This window comes from Mauremys mutica, chromosome 1 (genome assembly GCF_020497125.1).
Source record: "Mauremys mutica isolate MM-2020 ecotype Southern chromosome 1, ASM2049712v1, whole genome shotgun sequence".
In the NCBI taxonomy this organism is placed as follows: domain Eukaryota; kingdom Metazoa; phylum Chordata; order Testudines; family Geoemydidae; genus Mauremys; species Mauremys mutica.
Window position 1 is genome coordinate 326,258,586 of NC_059072.1, and position 23,397 is coordinate 326,281,982.

Genomic DNA, 23,397 nt, shown 5'->3' on the forward strand with positions numbered 1-23,397 from the left:
AGAGAGCTGACTGTGCTTTAGAGCCACCTTGCGCTCTCTGGAAATGTACACCCCTGCACAAAAAAGAAAGTTCAGTAGGTCCCAGGTGGCAGAGAGATCTGATCCCTCCCAGAATCATTATGAACCTGAACATAAGGGACAATGGTTCCAGAGGAAGAAACCAACAGCTTCTCAGGCATCAACCTCACAACCCACAATTTCGAAACACCAGATTTGACTGATTAAAACATAAGAGTGGCCATACTGGGTCAGACCAATGGTCCATCTAGCCCAGTGTCCTGTCTTCTGACAGTGGCCGATGCCAGGTGCTTCAGAGGGAATGAACAGGACAGGTAATCATCAAGTTAGGGGAAACCCACGTTAGTGATAAGTGACTTATTTGCAAGAGCTTCAGACAGTGGACCAAAAAGGAGAAGGGCATTTGTCTCCAAATGCTCCTTATGGAGTCAACCCTTGCACTAGCCTCAGAGCTGACCATATCGGACTCTGCTCATAGCACCGTGGCCTCGGTGCGCACCATGCCGCCAGCACCGGTCTCAGACTGGTGCCGATTCCCATCCTTGGTACTGGCTAAAAGGCAAAGAAAGGCTGGGAGGGGACATTCTCCTATGTCCCGTAAATGGAAGGAGAGAGCTGGAGGAAAGCAAAGACCCACACAGGGCAGCTCTTCCCCTCTGGACAGAGGTTGGGCCCCGACTCCCACCAAGTGGTTGAGCCCACTCCAAGATCCTCCTCCCACCTCGGGGAGTAGCAGAGGCACTTCACACCTGGTGGTGCCATCCATACCTGAGGCCTTTCAGGCCGTTAAGGACATTCTGTCTCTGCCGGTGCTGCCCATACTGGCCAGTGAGGTGCCCCGTTCCAGGGGTAAACCTGCATTGGGACCCTTTCAATGGTCCCCATCAGTGCAGCACTGCTCGCCGCCACAGGGGTTGCCCCCTCAGAACATGCCTGAACATCGCCACCGGCCCCTGGACATCGGTCGGCTTGCCTGCCAGAGTTCCCGGCGTCAGTCCCTCACAATGTTTTCACAAGGGTCCTCTTCGCTCAGCCATCTCCAACATCAGTAATAAGGAGGCATCCTTACTGGGATGGGGAGCTCATCTAGACACTAACACTGTTCAAGGCAGATGGCAGTCTCCCAAGTCCACTCTCCACGTCAACTTGTTGGAATTCAGAGCAGTCAGAAATGTCTGTATCCATTTCCTCCCACAGATTAGGGGCAAATACATAAAGATACCGATGGACAATGTGTCAATGCGTATTTTTCATAAACCGCCAAGCGGGAGTGAGATCACCTTCCCTCTGTGCCAAAGCAGTGGGACTTTGGAATTGGTGCATACAAAACCAGATCAGCAGCTTACCTTTTGGGCATACAGTGGATGTCCTCAGCAGACATTTCTCACAAGATCACGAATGGGAGATAGATCCCACTATACTCCACCACATATTTCAATGTGGCATCCCACGGATAGACCTGTTTGCCAAGAAGTGGACAGTTGTGATTTTCAGCAGAGATAAAATCTTAACTTTGGCCATAACAGCACTAAACCCTTGAATGTAACTTGGTCAAGCCTTGACCCAGGTTCTGAAGCTCTATTGTGTTAAGAGGCTTTCTATATTCCAGATTGCAATAATGTTATAACTGAGTTATTGCAACTTATTTGTAGGATAAACTGAATCTGAAACATTTAGTACTAAATTCTGCTCTTGCTTACACATCTTTGTGAACTGAGAATAAGTTCCATGACTTCAATTGAGTTTAACTGGTGTAAATGAAATAATTGAGCCCTTTTGTACCCATGCACAGCTGTGTAATACATTTCTTTTTTGTTTTTAGAGCACAATTAGAAAATGAGAAGAAAAAAAGGGAAATAGCAGAAAAGGAAAAGGAAAGAATAGAGCGTGAAAAAGAAGAATTAATGGAGCGCTTAAGACAAATTGAAGAACAGACAATGAAGGCCCAAAAAGGTAAACTCATTCATCATGTAATCCCTTTTATTTCAATCCTTGCAGAAGTGTTGAATAGTTTAATTCCATAATTTAGGATTGTTCATAAAAATTACAAAACGTAATGACGTTATTAATGGACATTTTTGTATACAGTTTTGATTTTAACATTCACTGACATTTGTAGTTCAAACACTGCAGCATTTTTTTAGAAGTTGAATTATATGCCACTTGAATTGTGTACTGTTGAATTGTTTAAAACAATGTATAATTTTCTGTGTTCTTAGCTGCACATTTGTAGAATCTTTGTGTCATAGGTATATAGGGCAAGCTGCGCTTCAGAACCCTTTTAGTTCCTCTCAAGGACACCCCTTTGGGGATAGGTTTCACTACCTTCACCCCACCTAGGTGCAACCATGCAGTCCTACCAGTGGTGAAAGTAACTTAAAGGACTTACTGGTACTCTGGAGTGCTGAGGAGGGGGAGGGGCCTCAACCAGAAGAGGCATGGCCTCTACCAGAAGAGGTGGGGCCTTTAAATCCCAGGGCTTTTAAATCAGGATTTAAAGGGCCGGGGCTCCAGCTGAAGCTGGGAGCCCGGGGCCCTTTAAATCACCCCCGGAGCTACCAGCTGCAGAGGCGGCTGGGAGCCCTGGGGTTTGGGCAGGGGTAAAAGTAATTTACATTTGTTACCCATATGGTCCAATTGCAAGCAACCCACCTCTCCTACATACTTCATGGATCCCTCCCATTGCGTGACATAGATATAGAAAACAAAGTTACTACTGCTACCAGTTCTGTCTGTAATAAAACTTTAATATTGGAATAAGCCTGAAAAAGTGAAAACTCACTGTCACATTTTTCTCCATGTCCTCCCTCCTCCTCCAGCCAGGCTGTGGACGGGGCTAGGCTCCGTGCTACCCCCCCACCCCCAGCACGCTGCAGCGGCTCCCTCTAGCTTGCAGCAGGGAGCAGGGGGACTGGCTGAGGGAGAAGCCTGCCCAGGACACCTGCTGCCTGCATAAAAACAGTTTAAACTCACTGTTCCCTCCACGGTTCCGCCCGTGGGGTTAGGAGCCTTTCTGGCATCCTTGTTAATTTCACTCTCAGTTGTTGGCGGTGTGGGAGGGTGTGTGTGTGTGACCATGGCAGGGGCAGTTCTTTTCTGTCCCCTGGATGAGGGGATCTCCGGTACTATAATACACAAAAAATACAATAGGCATTTGGCTGCACAACTTAAATCCAGAGCTAATAAAAGCAGGTGGAAGGGGAAAACTCACTGTCACATTGGTTTCTCTTTCTCCTCCTCCAGCCAGGCTGCAGACGCGGTTAGGCTCCGCGTTCCCCCCCCATCCCCCCACTCAGCAGGGGCTGCTGCCGCTCCCCTCTAGCTTGCAGGCTAAGGGAGAAGCCTTCCCAGGATGCCTGCTGCCTGCATAAAAACAGTTTAAACTCAGCTATTCCCTCCGCGGTTCAGCCTGGGGGGATTAGGAGCCGTTTCTGGCATCCTTGTTAATTTCACTCACAGTTGTTGGGAGGGCGGGGTGTGTGACGATGGCAGGGGCAGTTCTTTTCTGCCCCCTGGATGAGGTGATCTCCAAAAGTATAATACACAAAAAATACTATCAAAATCAGGAACCATTTCCAAGATCATATCCATCCCGTTCCCTCTCCAGCAGAGGATCATGGTTGTGATGTCCAAACTGCTTGCAGATCCTCTTTGAAATGTTACTGTTTAAAATAAAAAAAGAAAACCATGGAGAACATGGTGGGAAGATGTCATGATGATCGGGGTATAGTTTGGGAAAAGCAATTTTGCTAAAGCAACTAAAGATTCACAGGGAAAGCAAAAAGCCCCGATAGACAAAACCACAAAGGGATTGGAGGGGAAAACTGGATATTCAGGGAAGTTTATTGTGCCTCCTTTGAAAGAAATAGTAGTTTTCATTTCACCCTCTTTATATATTGAATTGAACAGCTGAAATGTCCAGGGCGCGATCTCAGTTCTCTTTTTGTTTTGTCGGTGTCCTGCGGAGTGCTGAGGATGACACTGAAAAAACTTTAAGTATCTTGTATATTTCATGAAGGCTATTCCAGTTGTCCTTCATTCACCCCTGCCTTCCCCTACTACTAGCCACCCATTGGTGGTGCCCCCTGCACCCTTTTATGTGCCTGGAAGGGAGATTAAACAATCCTTGATATCTGACTTGCTAGGAAATAGGGAGGGCCCAGGGAAAGTGGGGCACTGGCAGACATGGTGCAGCACAGCTCCTTGCCCCCCTGGCACCCTCCCCATGGCTGGCTGGCTGGTTTTTGCCTTGGTTACTTACTCCTTTGGAGATCGCCTCATCCAGGGGGCGGAAAAGAACTGCCCCTGCCATTGTCACACACCCCGCCCTCCCAACAACTGTGAGTGAAATTAACAAGGATGCCAGAAACCGCTCCTAATCCCCCAGACTGAACCGGGAGGGAACAGCTGAGTTTAAACTGTTTTTATGCAGGCAGCAGGCATCCTGGGAAGGCTTCTCCCTCAGCCAGTCCCCCTGCTCCCTGCTGCAAGCTAGAGGGGAGCGGCTGCAGCCCCTGCTGAGTGCGGGGGATGCAGAGCCTAATCGCATCTGCAGCCTGGCTGGAGGAGGAGAGGGAGAGAAACAACAAACAAATGTGACAGTGAGTTTTCTCTTTCCAAACTTTTATTAGGTCTGAGTTTAAGCTGTTTGTTATGCAGCCAACAGAGATGAAAGTAAGCCAGCACTGAATGCTCCACCTTCTTGCTGGTACGCTACTGCACCTTTTCTTACCAGTACGCCATGCCGGCCCGTACTGGCTTACTTTCACCTCTGAGTCCTACCACTTTTAGACTGGTTCTCTGGCCTGCAGTCCCCTGTTTACTAACCACGTTAATCTGACAAACCCAATTGTATTTGGCAACTGTAAGCTCCTTTCCTCTGAGAGCTTGTGACAGCAGCTGATTAAAGTGACTCAAAACAGCTTAAGGAAACAAAGCATTATTTATGCACCCAAAGGTACCTAACACGCAAAGCAAAGGGATACAACAAACATCTGTACATCTTTTCCCTTACCTGAATGCTAACCTTTCATTGAAAACTTTAATAAGCTATATTCTGCCCAGCTACTCCATCTCTAAACTGGAAGAGACAGCCTGCTTGCTGCAGTTTGTCTCTCTTTCTTAGTGTCGCTGTCTTCTCTGGGCTGCAGCTGACAAGCTGCTCAGCCCCACAGTCTTTCCTAGGCCAGCATCTTTAAGGTTTTATCCTGACCTAGACTCAAGTCTGGGAAGAATAAACCCTACCAGCCTGGATGAAGCCTTATCTCACTGAATGAGCCATTTTTTAATACTTTGTTTTATTCTCATGGATAAAAGAGTGTGGCCCTTAGCCTTATTTTCTGCACATGATTCAAACCCTGCTCTGAAGACAGAATTATTAATTTTTTCATAGGCTTTTCTGTGTGGCTTACCACTAGTGTATCTGTATGCTTCACAAACATTAATCTCCACAAGACCTGTTAGGTGGTGGTATTATCTCAGTTTTACAGGTGGGGAACTGAGGCAGAGAGAAAGTTAAGGTCAAATGTATGTACTAAATTTGGGTGTCCAATTTCAGATGCCTAGGACCTGATTTTTCAGAGTACTTACCATTACCTTTATATGCTGAAAGTGCAGCACCTATTGATTTCAGTTGCAGCTGAGACTACTCAGTATTTTTGCAAATCATAACCCTAGCATCTCAGTTGGGGCACCCAGAAAATGAGGCACACAATTCACCACCATTTAAATAACTTACAGTTTGGGTACTTATTGACTTTATAGAGAATATAAACTTTGATACATTTACATTTATCAGTACAAAAAACAGCTAACAGTGTCTTCTATGAACCTTCCTTTGGACAGAGCTGGAAGAACAGACAAGAAAAGCTCTAGAACTGGATCAAGAACGAAAGCGAGCAAAAGAGGAAGCAGAGCGCCTGGAAAAAGACCGTCGAGCTGCAGAGGAGGCTAAAGCTGCTCTAGCCAAACAAGCCGCTGATCAGATGAAGAATCAGGAGCAGCTAGTAAGCAGTTGAAATCAAGCTACAGTTATTTCAACAAGTTGAAAATACAGCCTTTTTGGGTTTGACATTAATTACTTTTTTGTTGAAACAAACAGATACTCTTCTTTGATGGAACATAGGTACCTGTAAGTTACTTTGACCATTAGATTCTGGCTTTGATAAGCAGATTGATACCTTTTACATAAGTGGCAATCACAATAGTTTGACCTGTTCATTATTAATAATAAATTTAAAATGCCAACAAGTACATGAAATTGATACTGAAATATGTTACTCATAACATGTAGTGACATCCTTTGTAGGTTTTCCCATAGTCAATCTCCAGGAGACATTGAAGTCCTTTAGTGTCTGGTAACATGCTGTGCTCGATTGCTCATTATTGGACCATATTACACTTGTATTATTTAAAGAAATTGTACATTAAAATTTCAGGGTGAGGTTTTCAGGAGCATTCAATGTTGCTGAATTCTGCCGCCAGTGAAATCAACCATAAAATTCCTACTGACTTCTTTGGGAGCAGAGTTGGCCAGTGCTGAGCGCTTTTGAAAATCCCACCCAGAATGTAGAAGTATTTTTTCATAATAACTAAAATTACCTGTATAGGTGGCATACTCTGCTATCATAGAGATCATTGTTGAGAGGTTGCCAGAATATGGCTATCTCCCACTGTATTGCTACCCACAGCAAAAAATAAGATTTGGGGGCGGGGACAGAGAAGCCGTAGTATGCTTCCCTCACAGATATATCCTATATAGCCACTCTGAAACAAACCCTCCTCCTAATATTTCAGGTTCATCTGGTTGAGAACCAGAATGGCTTCCCTTAGTTTCTTTCACTGTAAGATGGCCAGTCATTTTCATCCCATTGGGAGGCTTAGCTTTCTGTTAAATGGAAAAAAATTAAGCTTAAGAAAATATTATGTTTGACTACAACTACGTAAGTTTTTTCCCTTTTCAATCACTTAAGGTAGAAAGTAAGAAAATGTAGTAGGTTGATTCCAGGCCCTGGTCTGTACACACTATATTATAAAGGAACCATAGTTGTCCAGGGAGAATTCCTCCAGTGTAGGAGCAGTCCTACCCTGACCCCCTGCAGTCTGCATCTGTAACAGATAGGGCTGAGAGTGAGAAGGAGGGTTACCATAGCACTAAGGGCTGGTCTTCACTATCGGGGGATTTAGATTTGATTTAGTTGGGCTTGGTCCTGCTTTGAGCAGAGGATTGGACTAGATGACCTCTTGAGGTCTCTTCCAACCCTAATCTTCTATGATTCTATGAGATCGGCGCTGCTGCAATTGATGCAGCAGGGGTCAATTTAGTGAGTCTAGTGAAGACCCACTACGTCGATGGCAGAGCGCTCTCTGGTCAACTCCGGTACTCCAGCTCCCCGAGAGGATTAAGGTAAGTCAACGGGAGAGCGTCTCCTGTTGATGCAATGCAGTGAAGACACCGTGGTAAGTCGACCTAAGCTACGTTGACTCCAGCTACGTTATTCATGTAACTGGAGTACCGTAACTTAGGTCAGCTTACCCCAGTAGTGAAGACAAACCCTGAGATTTTGGGCCATGGTACCAGCATGTAGGTAGCCCAGATAAGGCTACTGTAAATGTCAGGAGCTCCTGGGGCTGTTCTAATTCATGCCTGGGGCTGTATCAGCCCCAGACAGCTCAGAATCTGGGACATACAAAGGTGACTTAAAGCCCTCTTCACTAGGCCATGCTTCCTGTGAAGTGCAGCATAGAATGTCTCCTAGCTCATCTATATTTTTTGTACTTTTTAAAAATAGTACTTTGTGATTGAGCTCCTAGTTAATTAATTCTTCTAGCCCAAAGCATAGCAAAGGCTTTGCCTCTTCCACTACAGAGCCAAAAATGGGTAGCAAATTAACCTTTCTACTTGTTTTTAGGCAGCAGAACTTGCTGAATTCACTGCCAAGATTGCACTTCTAGAGGAGGCCAAGAAGAAGAAGGAAGAGGAAGCCTCAGAATGGCAGCACAAAGTAATAAATTCTTATTGTGTATTAAATTGGGATTTTCAAAGCAAGGAGTTAGGTGTACAATTCCCATTGAAATTTAGTGAGGCTGGGTGCATGTCTGCCTTTGGCTCCTTTGAAAATCCCATCCCAAAAGACCTAGTCCTCCAACTTCTTCAAACCATACAAAATACCTATTTAATTAATTTCAGAATACTGAGTGATAAATCAATGTGGAGAAAAATACTCTCATCGGAACGCCTTTCTGCTCTGGCTTATATCCTCACAGGTTTCAGTCTATAAATGACTCTGCTAGTGTACAGAAGGAGTGGTTACCATATATGTAGACATTTAAACTATTTTCTTTTTAATTCTTGGATTATTTTTAAATCACTTTGAAGGTGAAACTATATAAATGCTAAGTAGCAGTATTATTTTTTAGGCTTTTGCAGCCCAAGAGGATTTGGAAAAGACCAAAGAAGAACTGAAGACTGTAATGTCTGCTCCTCCTCCACCACCACCACCACCACCTCCACCACCAGTTATTCCTCCAACAGAGAATGAGCATGATGAACATGATGAGAACAGTGCTGAAGCTAGTGCAGAACTGTCTTCTGATGGTGTCATGAACCACAGAAGTGAGGAAGAACGGGTAACAGAGACACAGAAAAATGAACGTGTTAAGAAACAGCTCCAGGTAATGAAGGTTTGTGGTTGCATTAATGGTATAATTAAGCCTTCAGTTTTTCATTCCTTAATTGCTGAAAATCTTGTGTATTTAAACAGAACATTTAAGTGAAACTCTAATGTGTAGTTTCCTTCGCATATTTTATCACTTACTAGATTTGTAACTAAACTGCACAAAACTGAGTAAATAAGACTTGGAGTAGACTAACATACTCTGTGTGTAGTTTAAAAAGTGCACATATAAATGTGATGCTGCACTACCACAAATATTTACAATCAGATATTAAAAATGTAAATTCACCTGTAGTACATGGTAATCCTTAAAACTTAATTCTTTAATTTCTGAACCCAAAAATTGTTGTACCGTACTAACTGGTGTTTTGTCCGGTGAGTATTATTTGGGTTTCTCAGCAGCAACTCACAGTATCTATAAATGTAAAAAGCAAAGTAAAAATATAAACCTGTTAGGACATAATTTATCTCCATTCAAACGGTTAGACTCTAGAAGGTAATGTTTCATTTTTGTCTGTTCTTTTTTTAAAAAAGTGATCTGTCATTGGACAATTTACTAATACAACATACAGGTACCATTTTTCTATGACGATACTAAAATGAATGTGAGCGCCTATTTTTTCTCAGTATTAGTATTTTACCAATAAACAATATTTTCTGAATTGTGTACATATCCTGGTCATGGTACTCAAGCAGAGAAGTAAATAGCTGCAACCTTTCAGTTAAGTAAAAACTAGAGTAAAGTCAAGCCCTAGCTTCTCCTACCAGACTATGTTCCCTTGCTCTTATTAGAATTCTCCTCCTGGGATGCTAGAATGTGAAGAACCTTTGCCTCCAGGTTTGTTATCCCCTTAGTCTGCATGATGTATCTAACAGCTTCAGCACAGTCAGGTATTTTCACTTCTTTCTTGAGCATAGCAGGAAACATTCCTATGGTTGGAATTTAACAAATCCCTGTTCAAGACTGTAGGTCATATGTTGTCAGGAAATCCTTAGTCTTGGTGCCGAGTAGTGAGAAAGCTGAAACTGAAATATTTTATTCCCACAGACACTAAGTTCTGAGTTGGCCCAAGCCAGAGATGAAACCAAGAAAACACAAAATGATGTCCTCCATGCTGAGAATGTTAAAGCAGGTCGTGACAAGTACAAGACTCTTCGACAAATCCGACAAGGCAATACAAAGCAACGTATTGATGAGTTTGAGGCAATGTGAGAGCTGTTATTTTGCATATATGTTCTTCGTAAAGCTGAACCACCAACAGAGAAACAAGCAGGCCTTTGCAGATTTGAAGATTGCACCCCACTTTGCCAAAGCATTTATACCAGTTTGACTGTGGTGGTAAAAAGACAAATTTAGGGGAACCCATTCAACAATAAGGCAGTCTGTCATCTTTGGCTTTTTGTGGGGAAGAGAGAGGAATGGGGGCAGATGGTTTCCCTTATCTTACATTTTATTTTCCATTTTCATAGTTCGTGCCACTTGTTCTCTTGAAGACTGGCACTTACTATATCATGGCTGTCAAGTGTGTATGTGTTACGAAAACACAGTCAGAAAGGACATTAGATCTGAACCTAAAACTGATGGATACTATTTCAGTGTGATGCAGTTTGAAATTACATTTTCCCATGTTGCCACATTTCCTTAGGAGTTTGATATTGCTGACTTTTATCATTTTTTCACCAAGCTGAATTCTTCGGGTGTTTCATGTCCTGTCATCATTGATGGTTTTCTTTGCCTACCTGTTCACAAAGGTCTAGATGGCAGGTCGTAGGTTCCAGCAGATATTTTAAAATGGAACCCTACCTGTGGACAGAAGTTGTCGGCAATTGGCCTAATAAGTATTGCTTTTTCACTTTAGATATGTAGAAATGTTCTAATAAAGCAGAGCAAAGAAAAACAAAATACAAGAATCTTGTATCCTTTTTTTTTTAATGATTATTTTAATTGCAATAAGAAAAACCTGGACCTTTCTGGCAAGGGAGCATATGAAAACATCAGTCCCAGGGAGGGGACAGTATCCTACCTCACTACTATATACATGATGACAGGTCCTTCAAACACCATGTAAACTTGAGTGTGTAAATTGACTTTCATCTTATGATGATACTATAGAAAGATAGGAATCTTTACTCTTAAGATTTTGTTTTACTTCAAGATGGATTTATAGTGCTAAATACTGCTTAACTGCCTTTTTGTTGAGTTAAATTATAAAATGATATGATGTACATTAAAACTGTAACCTGTCACTGGTATACTATCTTACAGGAGGGGTGTGGAATGTTTGTGTTTATGGGTTTCTCTGTACCAAATGAAAATTCCTATAATTGGGGGGGAAAAGAGGCTTGTAGCTTCATTTCTCAGTGATGCCCGTGTGTAATTGTTGTTGTATCTGATGTCTAATCATTGTCACTCATTTGTCTCAAACTCTGGAAAAGGAGATTTAAACGAGATTTTTTTATTTTATTTTAGAGGGTCAAATAGTTCATAGAAAGCGAGTCTTTCTTTTAAGAGATTATTTTACAACTGACATGGACTGCAGTTATTCTTCACTTTATAGTACCTTGGTTAGTGTCTAGTTGGAAAAAGCCCTGCTTTCTCTGAGGATGGTTCAGCAACCTTCCATTTGGTATTATGCACTCATAAATTTACACTTATCTATTAAAATATGCCATTTTATTAAACATTTTTTTCAGGCACAATAGGTTCAAGTTATTTATGAACAGTTCAGCTGAGCTTTTTTTTATTTTGCTCAGTTAAAGACACACTATGTGGGATGATATCATGAGAAGGGTATAAAGTTGATTTAATATATTTTGGGTTGTGGAGCTAAAAATAGCTGGCTAACCTTGAGAAGACTGGTGTGCAAATGTTGTGCACATGCTTCAAAACACAGGTTGGTGGAAGTTTATTGTTTCTACTTGCAGTGCATTAAAAGAACAGTTTGTGTATCTCAGGCTTCCTGCATTGAAGCATGAGCATTTGAATTTCCAAAGCATTAGAACCACCCGCCATAGCAGGTGAAATACTGTGCTTTCAATGGGTTTTTATGGTTTTTCCTGAAATGTGTGCACTAACATTACTACATCAGTTTATCAGTGTTGATAAATACCAGTTAAATTTGCTGTTCATAAATCTACGATATATAGATTAGAATTAAAATGGATCTAATCCATTTATAAAGCTGTGTGAATTTTTCTAAATAACCAGGAACAACGATTTGAAATGTGAATTTTCACAATGAACCAGAGTGGTTATTACCAATAGTTGGGAACACTTATCGATGCAGAAATATTATGAATGCATTTAACGAGTACTTGGTGAAGCAAATTTCAACATGCTTTCCCCTTAGCATCATGTTTTGTGTTGTACAATTAAGCTACAATTACATCTACTATTTTGGATAACATTAATTGGTTAACAATAAAGAGATACAGTTAATTTCTTTGAGGTCCACTGTTGTTGTTTAATATATTTTACTCTGGCAAACTCATTGCAATAGCTTTTTTCCAGAGCAGTGAATTTCTGGATCATCATCAATCTTAACATTTCACATTGTAGTTAAAGTAAAATAAAAATGGTTTTAAATTAAATACCCAAAGAATAGTAGTCTGCTTCAGAAATTACTGCCTACAACTGGGAGGAAAAACTGGTGATTGCTGATTCAAGAGAGGATATGAATCATCAGAGTAAATTGGCTCTTTTGAGACAAGAAGATAATTTGGCCACATAAGAGCTGCATGGGTAATGTAAGAACTTTCAGTCACTGCCTGCACTGTACTTAGCCTCAGGCAAAGTAAAGTTTAGTTTAATTGGTCTTTGGTTTGTCTTTAACATTTTGATTATTTTTAATGTTTATTAAAATGCCATATGTCACCTGGATAGTTCTTTCAAATACAGAGGTGCCTAAAGATTCTTTTTATTTATAAGCAAGCTTTCCTTTTCTGCCCATCCTCTTCACTAATGTGGAGCACATGCACTGCTTCTGGCTTCTTCCACAAAAACGGCTTCACAAAGTAATCTGCTAAAGAATTTGCACATGAATCGGGCTTCCTCTCAGTTGACATACAGTTCAGTCTCACATTTCTCTTTGGCTTTGCATGGGCTCAAACACAGAGCCCTCCATTCTGTTAGTTATGTCAGAGTTGTTAAAATAAATGAAAGGACATATAATACACCTTATATGCTTTTGGATTTCTACCATGCACGTAGATTGATTTTTTTTGTCCTTTTCTCCTAACTTGAGCCCTTTCTGATGAAATGTTGGATTCCAAAAGCCCCATTTTCAGAGTACTCGTGCATAGGTATGCCAATTTCAGAGAATATTGTGGTTGAATTGGGAGGTAAATGCTGTGAAGGTATTTTTCTTTCATGGGGAGGAGAGAACAGGAGGCTAGAAACATTCCCATACTCCCTGTACGCTATACGTGCCAACTTGTTAATGTGCTGGGGGGTGCTTCCCTCCAGCTGCGCCCCAGTCCCTGCCTCCACTCAACCTCTTCCCCCAAGACCTCACCCCTGCCCTGCCTCTTCCCACCCCTGATCTGCTCCCTCCCACAAGTGCCCTTCCCTGCCCCCAGTGTCTCCTGAACACTGCAAAACAGCTGTTCCATGGTGGGCGGGAGGCATGGGGTGTGTGTGGGGGGGAGGTGCTGTGCACCCATCTTCCCCCCCCCACCATGGGTGCTCCACCCAGAGAGTTGGGGCCTATGCTGTGTACCAAGTTAATTTACGTAATATGGGCTTAATAGATCCACAGTTTGGTGGAGAGGGAAATTCATCTATTCAGAAGTATTCTCCCCTTCATAGTTATATTTCCAAAACATAAATTTTCTCTTGTTGACAGGTTCTCCAGATTCACATTCATGCATTTTTATTCATTTTATCCAAAATGGAATTAGGGCAGAAATCCAAGACCATATCATTCTATAGCTCATGTCTCTGCATGTTTAGGCCCCAGTTCGGAAAAGTACTTGAGCATTGTGCTGAAGTAAGTTCCCGTTTCAGGAAAATGCTTAGATGCGTTCCGCATAGGGATGGTATCCTGAAACAGCAGCTTAAAAGCAGGTTTCTCCTCATTCTCAATGTATGGTCTCCAGAGCAATTTAAAATAACTTGCTCAAACCCATCCATGAAGGAGAGAAAACGGTTTCCTGATTCTTAATGTCTTGTCTCAAAGTAACTGAAAGCTTCTAAGGAGAAACTCCTCTATTTTCTAAAAATCATATTTAAAGTATTGGACTTAAAATCAACAAAATTATCAGTAAAACCTGTTTTCTAAAGGAAAATTACTAGGAAAAATTTTTCCACATCTATTCAGATTTGGAGAAGCTAAATACCTGGTCTCTTCTAAGTGTCAAAGAAGTTTTTGTTAATATTTCATTTCTGGAGAACTTCACTAAAAGACATAACTGAGCCCTAGCTCCTAAAGCTGTTTCTGGCCTTCATAAAGGAATCTATCTTTGGGACTATAACTCTTTAAAATGTGATAGAAGAATGAATGCTTCCTTACCAGCGGCCTGATCAAAGGCTCATTGAAGTAAATGGGAACAGCCCAATGCATATAGTTGAACATCTCTACAAAGTGTTAATATTACTTTTTAGAAACATGGAACTTTTCATGATGAATGAGACCTATAGTCTGTGCTTCTGTGGCATCTCTAATGATGGTATCTAAGGTGAGTATCTTATATTCAACAGTAGCCAATGACTGATTCCTCAGGGAAGTAAAACCCCCATAATTCACCTAATCTATAGGGGAAGGGAGAGCAATATTTCTTCCTGACACCAGCTTATAACATGAATCATGATTAATAATGAGTAATAAAGCACTGATTTGCAGTTCATAGTTTAATTTGTTAATTTGACTTTCCAGAGGAACCAACAAAACAATTGGCCGTTTTATTTTTCCAATGATATATTTAGGCAGGGCTTCTTTTGTGAGAGGAATTGTGGCTCAGCTGAGTTTTCTTCAGCTGAAGAAATTGGTCAGATAATTGGCGATCCCCTATTGACTGATTTGCCTCTTGACCTGGCTGTGTTCTAAGGAATACGTCATAGGTGGAGTAATTCAAAAGAACTATGTTTTGGACTTCTTTTCAGCTCTTCACTCCCCTTCCTTTTTTAGTATTAAAGCCCAAGCCCAGGTGTTATGTAGGTAGTAGTGAAGAAAGAAATGTGTAGATTATTGGCATTGAGAGTCCGATCCAATGATTAGGCTTATTTGCTTATGTAGCACCTACAATGTGCTAGGCACTTTCTAGACAGGAAGATATAGTTTATACTCAAGTTGCTCACATTCTAAGGACAAACAGACAGAAGTTAGGAAAAATTCCCTTTTAACTATTTCCGTTTTATCCACTAATCCAGAGAATCCCTTGTGGAGTTTATATTAGCTTTATTAAATAACATGTCAGTGAGTGTTTTTGTGCATAGGAGTAGTGTTTAGATACTCGAGCAGAAACAAGTGGAGATGGAAATGTACATCAACAGAGGAGACCTGGTTAGTGCAAAAGCTCCTAGCACAGGTTGGTCATTGTGTGTGAGAACCAGCAGAGAGTTTGGAACAATCCCTGTGTTCTGAATGGGTGGATCACATGTGAAGACTTGAAATTTACAGGTAGGATAACCATTTTGCCTTTTCTTTTAAACATGTTTTCCAGTTATACCTGACCTCTAACTGGGATCTGAGCTTTCAGATGCTAGGCTCTAGGAAAGCCTACAGCCCACTTTTCAACAGATATTAGGATCCTTCTTAATGCATTTTGGATATAATGAACAAATCTGTGAAAGATTTCTTTTTCTATAGCAAAGGTGAAATAACATTAAAAATTCAACTAACAATTTAGTATTCACTCCATACAGTGAATCCAAATACATGGTCCTCTCTCCTGTAATATTGAGCTCCTTCTGATGTGCTGTAGCTGCGGGTGTTTTTCATACCTCTTAAAACTACACTTCTACCCCGATATAATGTGACCTGATATAACATGGGTTCGCATATAGCGTGGTAACCCTGGGACTCCGGTAGCGGGGCTCGGGCGGTGCTTTAAAGAGCCCGGAGCTCCGGCTGCTGCGGGGAGCCCTGGGCCCTTTAAATCACCACTGGAGCCCTGTTGCCGCTACCCCGGGGCTCCGGCAGCGGGGCTTGGGTGGCGATTTAAAGGGCCCAGGACTCCCCACGGCCAGAGCCCCCGGCTCTTTAAATCACTGCTGGAGCCCTGCCGCCGCTACCCCGATATAACGGTGTTTCACCTATAACGCGATAGGGATTTTTGGCTCCCGAGGATCGCGTTATATCAGGGTAGAGGTGTATTCCAGCCTGTTCTATTTCAGATTGTGCTCTGAGCTATCCAGGGTCCTAATCCTTCATGAGCACCTACATGCAGCACCATTGACATAGATGGGACTCAAGCAGTTACAGCAATGCATGCATGCAGAACTCTTTTTGCAAGATCTGAGAGCAAGTCTGCTACCTCCTATGTTCTTGACCTTTGTTTCCTTCAATTGCTTCATTTCTTCCTTTATTGTTAAGAACAGAAGAGCTGCCATATTGGGTCATGGTCCATCTTGCCTATAACCGCCTTCAGGGGCAGTACAACAGGGCAATTATGGAGTGATCCACCCCTGTTTTCCACTCCCAGCTTCTGGTAGTCACAGGTTTAGAGTTGCCCTGAGAATGGGGTTGTGTCCCTGACTTACTTGAATAATAGCCATTGATGGACCTATCCTCCATGAACTTATGCAGTTCTTTTTTGAACCAGTTATATTTATGGCCATCATAACATCCCATGGCAATAAATTCAGCAGGTTAGCTGTTCATTGTGTGAAAAACTACTACCTCCTTGTTTGTATTAAACCTGCTCCCCATTAATTTCATCGGGTAACCCCTGGTTTTTGTATTGTCTGAAAGGGTAAACACCACTTCTCTATATTCACTTTTTCCACACTATTCACGATTTTACAAAATTCAACATTATTTGCAAAGCCTGGAAAAATGCAATATTCAGTAGCAGAGAGTTCTTTGTGTATGAGGGAGGAAATGCAGATATCCATTTTCTCAAAATAAAACTTTAAGCAACTGAAATAGTTACTATAATCTATTTCTTAATGTTAACTGGTAATACCAACTAATCCAGCACACTTAAAATACACAAGCTTCAGAAGGAAAGATAGCAACACTTAAAGTGTTTGAGAGAGCACTGAATATGGTGTCCCAGAACACTTGGTTGGTTGGTTTTGTTTGGTTTTGTTTGGGGTTTTTTGGACAGATGTAGAGGATGTGTGAAAAGTTGGCATGTGGCTGTTGGCATTTCTGCCATTCACTCTGTTGTCAGTCTACCCTTAAATGTCCTGGAATCCAGTAGTACCTTTTTAATATCTTGTTCTGGAAGAATTGCAAGGATAAAGAACTTAAAGTATCTTTCACATTACATGAAGCCAGATATCCTACCAGATTTTTGTTGCGATAGTAAGGCAAAGTTGTTTGGGGTTTTTTCCCCCCTCATTTTTCATTGAGATTGAGAAGATAATGCACAGCATTAAGCCACTAATAAAGAATTGTTACAAAGTGCCTTTGTTTCCATATTGAGATGGAGTTGAAACAAACCAATTGTCCCCTTTCCTTGCATGAATCCTTGAGCGTAGCCGCTACAAGAAAGAAAACTGAGTGGATATTTGTTACACATGTAATTGAAGGAGGCCAGTCTATCATCTTGTATTCTATTTTTAATTTTTGTTAATCCTTTTTCTATCCAAACTATTTTAAGCATGGAGTTGGCCTTGATGGTGAGGCACGGGTTATACTATAGTGGCACAGGAAGAGAATGGAGAAGTTCTGATTTGCTAGGTGTGATTATCCTGTTTATATGCATCTATCATCTTTGTATTTGAAGTTATAAATATTGGCTATGTGCTGGCATCCTACACATATGCTGTATTCCTGGTTAACACCCACCAGTTGGTATTTACATTACGAACAGACAGCTGTGTATCGATGGCCCACCAAGGACATTTAGCTCTCACAATGGGCCATAGAAGAAACTCAGTCTGCCCAGATAGCTCTTCCTGCAGATGCCTTAGACTCCAAGGGGCCAATGGCAACCCCCTGTGGTTCAGTAAACTATGTAAGGACATGTGATGTGGTCATGTGACCCTGGACGCCATCTTGGGCCAGTAGTTTTCCAAGCACCAGGGCTGTGAGCTTTGTTTGAGACAGTAGAATTCAATGCACATGGAAGAGGGTATAAAAAAGCACGCAAGACATCTCCATTTTGTCTTCATTTCCTGCTTCATTTCTCTGGACTGGATTTCTAACAAGGAAGCTCTAAACAAGGACTTTTGACCCCCACCCTGTTTGGATAATTCCAGAGAAGTTTTTGCAAGCTAGCAGTTTATTCCATCACTGCTTCAAATGTGATATAAGGAATTTGCAATCACTTGTGTATATATATGATCTATTAACCATTTATAACTTTCTCTTTTCTTTTATTACTGAACCTTTAGTTTTTAAGTTACTAAAGGATTGGCATCAGCATGATTATTGGGTAAAATGTGAGTTATATACTGACCTGGCTAAGTGGTTGCTCTTCTTCAAATGCTTGCTTGTGTCCATTCCATTGTAGGTGTGTGCAATCCCCACATGCTGGAAGTTTTTCCCTCAGTGGTATCCGTAGGGGACTAGCTTTGGCGCCCTCTGGCGCACGTATGCACCAGTATAAGGGGTGCCGCCAGCTCCTCCTTCAGTTCCTGATTACCACCAGTGACGGTGCTCGTACGTCTCCTTGCTTTGGCAAGCTTTCCTATCTCAACTGTGTGTAGAAGCAAATTCATTATATATAGTTATTAAAAGTTGTATAGTTAATAAGCTCCCTCAGTGTTAAGTTAGAAGTAGTTAATTAGTCCTGTACAGGACTTAGCCTAGGGGTGGGGCATGCCCTGGTCACGGGGCTTCAAGCCTTGTGACTGCTGCAAAAAACCTGTCAGAGTCAGCGATCCCCATAAAAGCTGCCTGAAGTGTTTAGGGGAAACCCACATAAGTGACAAGTGTCCTATTTGCAAGAGCTTCAGGCTGTGGACCAAAAAGGAGCGGGACATTTGTCTTTGAGCGTTCCTTGTGGAGTCTGCCCTCGCAGCAGCCTTGGAGCCAACATGATCTGACTCTGTTCCAGGCACTGCAGATTCCGTGTGGAGTGTGCCATTGGCACCACTCTCCGACTGGCGCTGATCCCCATTCCCGGTACCAGCTAAAAAAACCAAACAAACTGGTAGAGGGCATCCTCCTACATCCTCTACAGGGAGGGAGAGAGCCAAAGGAGAGCAAACGCCTGCGTGGGGCAGTTCTTTCCCTCTGGACAGGGTTTGGGCCCTGACTCCCACTGAGTGGTCAAGCTCACTCAAGACCCACCTGCCACCCTGGGGAACAGCAGAGTCACTCGGCATCTGATGATGCCATCCATTAAAAAAGGCCTTTCAGGATGCTACGGACATATTGTCCCTTCCAGTGCTACCCATGCTGGCCACTGAGGTGCCCCGTTTGAGGGGTAAACCTGCCCTGGGACCCTTCCAGAGGTCTCCATCAGTGCGGCATCGCTCCCCGCTGCAGGGGGTGCCCCAATATCACTCGCCTGAACATCACCACTAGCCCCTAGATGTGGGTTGGCTTACCTGCCAGAGCTCCTGGTGTTCATCCCAGGACTCTAAGCTGTGTTCCTCGGGGTCCCAGTGTCAATCGCCAGCGGTCTGGTGCAGATCTGCAGAAGCGCGTCACTGGTCCCCAGAGCCCCGGTGCCGGGAGCGTCCGAGTCAGTCTCCCAGCCCTCAGCACTGCTCCAGAGGGTCGAGATGCTGGTCCCTGGAGCCCTGTCACTGGTGTCCAGATCGCTGGTATGGAACAACGTGGCACGTCGACAATCTCTGAGACATCAATCCTCTCGCTTCCATTCCCACTCCTGGTCTACGGAGAGGCACTGTTCTCAGTGTGTGGGGGCGTCAGTCACCGGGGTACCATCACTCATCCACAGAACGCTGTCGCTGGTCACCAGGGTCGTGGCACCAAGAGCCATTAGCCCAGTACAGGTCCCCAACGGAGGTCCAGGGAGACAGCCAACGGGAACAGGGTAGACAGGCTGCCTCAGTACCATCCAGGTCCCCCAGACAAGTATCTCCCTCCTCAGGCTTTAGCAGCAAGGAGAAAGGCCTGCTCACAAGCAAAGGCCACCCACCGGGGATATTGGCATTCCCCTCTGGGCCACGATGGCTGCATGGCCACAGGGCCAGTGGTTGGCCCCTTGGCAACTATGGAACCCCTGGGAGTTTCCCTACCTGTCGCAGAGACATAGGTCAGTCTCAGGGACATCTGAAAGATGGTCAGCGACTGTCTCCCTCCCGCCCTCTGATTCAGACGTGGAGTCGGAGCAAGTTCCCCAGGGACAGCCAGCCTCAGCTAAGGCTCCCCTGGCAGAAGCAGTGGAGTTGGAAGACCCACCTGTACCTGCCTTCTCCTCGTCTGTGCCCAATGAGGTGATAGCGGGGACTTTCTCACGTGGTCCCCCAGTACGATGCAAGGGCCCACCAGGAGCTTTTGAAGAGAGTGGCATCACACCTGGGGCTGGAAGCTGAGTAACTGGCGAAGCCCTCAGACTCCCTATTTCATGTATTAAGTGCAGCAGCCTCCACCAGGGAGTGGTGAAACTAATCAGGGCCCTGTGGCACACGCCCTCCTCCTTGCCCCCCATCTCCAAGCTGGAGGAAAGAAAATACTATGTCCCCGCTAAGGAGTTTTAATATCTATATACCCACCCTGCCCCAAGCTCACTGTTGTGTTGGCAGCCAGTAAGTGTGACAGTGTTACCCACACAAAATTCTCTGTTACTCGCACACTCTAGGGCACCCACCTTTACCCAGTTCCTAGGGCTCAAGGCATAACCCTCTTAATTTAGACACCCACCCTTACCCTTCCATGGGCTCAGGGCGTAATGTTATACTCTGCGGATTTGTGAGGTCTTTTACCAGTGAAAGAGCTTTACACAGTAATATCCTACTTAACATCTATTAACAGTTACCAAAAACAAGAATGCACACGCTAAACGTACAATGCTCATCAATCCCAGTCCCAATAAGGCATATGAACTTTCCCTGCTGGCCAGTCAAGATCAGGTCATCTGGGGGACTCCAGCTTCTGCACGGTGTGGTTGGCAGGGCGTCGTTCTCCACAAGAACACGCTGAGTGGAGAAATGGAAACATTTCACTTCCTGGGCCCAACACCATCACCCCCCCCTTGACATCATCTCCATCCCTACCATCCAGGACTACTTCCTGGAGCTTAAGACTTCAGGTCTTACCCTCGGCTCTGTCTTGGTCCACCTGGCAGTGCTTAGTTCCTTCCTCCCCGCTGCGGACGGGTGCTTGGTATTTACTCCTCCCACCACTGCCCACTTCCCGAAGGGGCTGCTGAACAGCTTCCCACCGATGGTCAACCCCCTCAGAACCTCAATCTTGTGCTCTCCACCCTCACCAGACCCCCCCTTCAAGCCTCCAACCACATGCTTTCTCTCCCACCCCTCCACGAAGTTCATCTTGCTCGTGGCTATCACTTCCGCTCGGCAAGTCAGCGAATTGACAACCATGATGGCTAACTCCCCACCCCGCTATACATGCCTTCATGCCAAATTCCTCCTGAAAGTAGTCTTGGAGTTCTACTTCAACCAGTCAATTCACCTCCCAGTCTTCCATCCTAAGGTGCATGCCACTCCTGCAGACAGGACCCCACACTCATTCGACATCTGCCACGCACTTGTGTTTTACCTTGACAGAACCTGTCTTTCATGCCTCTCTATGCCTATTCATGTCCATTGCAGACGGACCCTGAGGTCAGGCCCTCTCCTCCCATTGTATCTCAAAGTGGGTCTCTGCCTGCATCTGTGCATGCTACAAGTTGTCCATCACCACGCCACCTGGCCGGATTACAGTGCACTCAATGCAGGCGCAGCCAGCCACCTCTGCCTCCTTGGTGGTCGTATCCTGGCACATCATCTGCTGGGTGGCGACGTGGCATTCCATGCATACCTTCAGGACCCATTACGCCATCGCCCAGGGGGCGGTAGAAGAGCGGTCCTGTAGACTGTGATACTTCTTGCATCCATGCACCCCTCTCTGTGCTGATCACTACTTGGAACTTACTCGCGTTTGGATACATCTAGGGACCAGCACTTGAAGAAGAAGAGGAGGTTACTTATCCTGTTTATATGCATGTATCTTTGGCAGTTCTTTCAGATGTGTGGTCCCTATTTGTATTCCAATACCTGTCCTCTGTCCCCTCTGCTGCAGACTGCACTGCTCATCAGTAAGAGGGTGACTGAGGGGGTGTCGTCCCTCAAAGTCTCTCATAACCTCACCTGGAACATGAGGCTATGTACGATGCTTATGTGGGTCAATGGACACTGCTACAGAAATTTTCCAGCTCTGGCGCATGGTGCGCATGCACACCTGCATTTGGAATACAATCAGAAGTTTTTCCCTCAGCAGTATCCATAGGGGAACAGCTCTGGTGCCTTCTGGAGTGGCGTCCCACTGGCTCCCCCCCCCCCACCCTCAGTTCCTTCTTGCCGGAAACTCCAACAGTGGGGAAGGAGGGCAGGTTGTGGAATGGACATGAGCAACACATCCCAAAGAACACCAGTTATGGAAAAGGTAACTGTCCTTTCTTCTTGCTCATGTCCATTCCATATTAGGTGACTCCAAAGCAGTACCTATGGAGGTGGGTAGGAGTTCACGGACGTGTAGATTGCAACACAGCTCTGCCGAACCCAGCATTGTCCCTGGCCTGCTGAGTGATGGCATAATGAGCCGTGAACATGTGGACAGAGGACCACGTTGCAGCTCTACTGATGTCCTGGATTAGGGATGTGCACCAGGAAGTCCACCGAAGATGCCTGTGCTCTCGTCAAGTGGGCTCTGACAATTGGCAGTGGTGGGACCCCCGCAACGTCATAACAGGTCCTTATGCACAAGGAGATCCAATTGGAAATCAGTGTCCTCTGCGAGGACACTGGGAGGTCCTTCATCCTGTCCACCATAGCAATGAAGAGCTGAGTTGATTTATGGAAAGGCTTGGTACGTTCTAAATAAAAAGCCAAGGCCCTTCAGACGTCCAGCAGGTGAACATGTCTCTCTTCGCTGGTCTTGTGCAGTTTGGGACAGAACACTGGGAGGAAGATGTCCTGGCTCAGATGGAAGGTGGATACCACTTTCGACAGGAAGGCCAGGTCAGGCCACAGCTGAACCTTGTCTTTACAGAAGACCATGTACGGCAGTTCTGAGATCAAGGTTGTAAGTTCAGAGACTCATCTCGACGACATCACTACCACCAGGAACACGACCTTCCATGACAGCTGGGAAAGGGAGCAGGAACCTAGCGGTTCAAAGGGTGGGCCGGTGAGTCTAGAGAAGACCAAGTTAAGATCCCACTGTGGGACAGGTGCCTGCATCTGCGGGAAGAGTCTCTCGAGCCCTCTCAAGAATCTGACCATCATGTCATGGGAAAACACCGACTATCCTTGGATCAGCAGGTGAAAAGCGGAGACGGCTGTAAGATGCCCTCTAATGGAAGAGTGTGCCAAGCCCTGGTTCCTCAAATGGAGCAGGTAGTCCAGGATAGCCTGTATGGAAGAACACAAGGGAGAGATGCCACGTCCGGACGCCCAGTA

General features: G+C 44.2%; 1 protein-coding gene across 2 annotated transcripts in view; it reads left to right on the forward strand.

The window, feature by feature from the left end:
- Positions 1 to 12,132, forward strand: part of RDX (radixin) — a 117,434-nt gene extending 105,302 nt beyond the window's left edge. For both annotated transcript variants that reach the window (XM_045018186.1, XM_045018179.1), the window contains exons 10-14: positions 1,841 to 1,971; positions 5,863 to 6,023; positions 7,929 to 8,021; positions 8,437 to 8,691; positions 9,742 to 12,132. In XM_045018186.1, coding sequence (XP_044874121.1) covers positions 1,841 to 1,971; positions 5,863 to 6,023; positions 7,929 to 8,021; positions 8,437 to 8,691; positions 9,742 to 9,906 — 805 coding nt within the window. In that variant the 3' untranslated portion in view covers positions 9,907 to 12,132. The remainder of the gene's footprint in view (positions 1 to 1,840; positions 1,972 to 5,862; positions 6,024 to 7,928; positions 8,022 to 8,436; positions 8,692 to 9,741) is intronic.
- The last annotated feature ends 11,265 nt before the right edge of the window (positions 12,133 to 23,397 follow it).